General features: G+C 41.6%; 1 protein-coding gene across 1 annotated transcript; it reads right to left on the bottom strand.

Annotated features, from left to right (window-relative positions):
- Window positions 1-1,214: 1,214 nt before the first annotated feature.
- Window positions 1,215-2,087, bottom strand: F5J12DRAFT_722853 (uncharacterized protein; the record flags this gene model as incomplete). The annotated part of the gene is given in 2 exon segments (XM_051741404.1): window positions 1,215-1,838; window positions 1,857-2,087. Coding segments are annotated over 2 exon segments (855 nt in total), but the record flags the coding sequence as incomplete, so codon positions are not given.
- Between the last annotated feature and the right edge of the window lie 697 nt (window positions 2,088-2,784).

The following is a 2,784-nucleotide window of genomic DNA, read 5'->3' as shown; positions in this document are numbered from 1 at the left end:
CACACTTTGACTCACAGTGGTTTGTGAGGAGATGCATTATTTCTCATGCTTTCCAGCAAAGGCCCCATATGCATGCACTTGATTGATGTAGAGGGTTGATGATCTAAACTGCTGTGCTTGCATTTAATGGTGACAGACAGCTGTGGAGGTATGAATAGACAAGACAGTGATATGAAAATATTTGCATTACAGATGGATCACATGCAGGAAGTAATTGCACCACATCCTTAAAAGAACAATACAATTTCAGAGATATCTGTCTCATGACATTGTGTGTGATTAAAAGGTCAAATTTGATGTTGACTTCAATAAAATCTCCATGATTAAGATAATCTTCACCTAGGGAGGAGACACTTCCATGGTCATCCATGTCAAACAAGGTGCATTCTTTGTTGGGAGGTTGAGGATTATTCACATGTGACAACTGACTGTCAACAGACATACTTGATTGAGTTGACATGGAAGCAAATACCATGGTAGTCAGGATTTGGCACTGCAGAAATAGATGATTGCAATTGTAACAACAATGAAGAGGCATCTGTAAGCATTTACTGGAAAAGGTGCCTGCAAGATTGAGAGAATCAAGCTGATTTTTCCAGCTGGCATCATAAATATCTCCACAGGACAACACCAATCTCTCAGTGGCCTGTCTGTCACTGTAATCAATGCTGGAAAATAGTGTTAGCAAGGGTGATGATGTCATCATTATCAACATTTACCATTGCCAATTTCCACAGGTGCTGATTTGGAATGACTGTAGGAAGCCAAAAAGACATATGGAAATGGGGAAGTAAACCCCAGCAGTGTGTAGAGGGGGAGATTTATAGACCAGCATGTTGTGATTCTGATTAGGGTTTTCAGGGTTGATGATGACTTTTTCCCACAGCACCATTTCTTCCAGAGAAGAAGGAAAGCATTCCCAACCAGCCAGTTTCTGTCCACTGACTCAAAGCAATATCACCACTCTTTTTAAGCTTCAAAACCCTTTGAGTTTGTTTGATAAACTGCTGTGTTAACATATCACAGAAAGGGAATGCAAAGGGGCATAAACAATAATATACAGTATCACTACTGACTGTTAGGCTGCCTTTGCCTGCATGCACCATGCAATGGGTAACATGCAGTGGAGAAAAACTGGAGGTATGTTTGCTTTCTTGGCAATCAACACACCTGGATTGCTAAATGATATCCAGGAATTCATAAAAATGGACAGTTCAAAATTCATGTGCAGCATAATGATCCCCCCCTCCTATGAGGTAACTCATCACCTGCTGATGAGAAATCTCCTGCCTCCCTGTCATTGCATTCACAGTTTTTGTCAAAAGATTTTTATTATGAAATTCATCACTGAAGATGCTCTCATTGCAAAAACACTCACAATGACTTTCAATAGCACTTTGCAAGGCCTGTAAACCAACATGAACTTTTAACTCATCTTTTGCAATGTAATCATTAATGAAATAAGTAAGCACTTTGGCAGTGGATCCAGAACCTATGTACTTGATGTCCATGTTGCACTGCAATAAATATATAATGACATCATTGAAATTATTAATCCAAGGATGAAGTTGTCTCAATAAGATAGATTTGGTGTCAGGATTGATCCCAGTGAATGACCATACTGTTCCATTTATATGCATGCAACAGTTGTCATTGCCACCAACTTCTCCAGGTTTTAGATGTTTGTAACATGTTGCAGTGTGTTGAGGCCAATTACACTTGATAGCCAACCACTTAACAAACTTCCAAAATTCAGTAGCAAAGGTTTCATCATCAAGTGCAATGACCTGTGGCACATTCTCCAAATGAGGGTCAATGTCATGCTCATCAAAGGGAGGCTCCAAAGTACTTCACACATCCTCTATGTTCATCATTCCTGGAAATTTGCACTTGATGGTATCTTCCAACCAAGAGATAATGGAAGATTTAAAGGTACCATCATCATGTATTCTAGACCTCAACTGATTGGGATCAGGATTTCCTTCCACCCACACCAACAGGTGACAATGTAAAGTTCCACAACCCTGAGCTTCCACCATTGCATAGTATACAGAACACCTTCCCAACAAGCCCTTACCCTGCTTATATCAAAGGACAACATCTATAAATTCTTTGATTTGTTCATTGAAAGCCATTGATGCTGCTGTAAGTAACTGATTTCTGATGGCCAAGAACTCTGACTCCAGAAGAGCCAGCTTCTGTTCAAGTTGGGTTGACCCTGAAGGGGCTTTGGTCTGGATGCAGGATAAGTACTTTAGATGAACAAAAGGGAACTTGCCTGGGAAGATTTTCTAGACTGGAAAGAAAACTTAACAAAAGAGCTGAAGCAGTGATTCTTGCTCTCCAAAGGACCACAGAGTAGACAGTGACATGAAGTACAGTAATCCTTGTCCACACTGTACTGTAGTGTCTATGTGACATGGCACATGCTGTGACTACTTGTGTGCTTAGTCAGCTCTCGACCTTTCAACACCAAGTTCCCTCAGCCACAACCCCTAAGTCTGAACCCTCTTTGACCCTCACCTACACTCTCGATCCCCAAACCTTCCCTTTGACACACTAGAGGAGTGATTTCTTGTAGGGAAAAGGTCTGTGTTCTGTACATCTGAGGGGGGGTTTAAACACCAACCATTCTTGGTTGTCCCCTCTCCCTGTGTAGATGTCCTCAGCCTCATGCCCATCCTCACTAACCCCTTCTTTGTGCCCACACCTTCTGACTCTCCTTGCCTTCCCCTTGCTTGCTTTCCCTTCTGTTACCTTCTACCCTGCACTCAATCCCCTCTT

Source organism: Pisolithus orientalis (assembly GCF_024613125.1).
Source record: "Pisolithus orientalis strain OTSU chromosome Unknown F5J12scaffold_20, whole genome shotgun sequence".
Classification (NCBI taxonomy): Eukaryota; Fungi; Basidiomycota; class Agaricomycetes; order Boletales; family Pisolithaceae; genus Pisolithus; species Pisolithus orientalis.
Note: the sequence above shows the minus strand (reverse complement) of the source record. Positions and strands in the feature narration are given on the sequence as shown.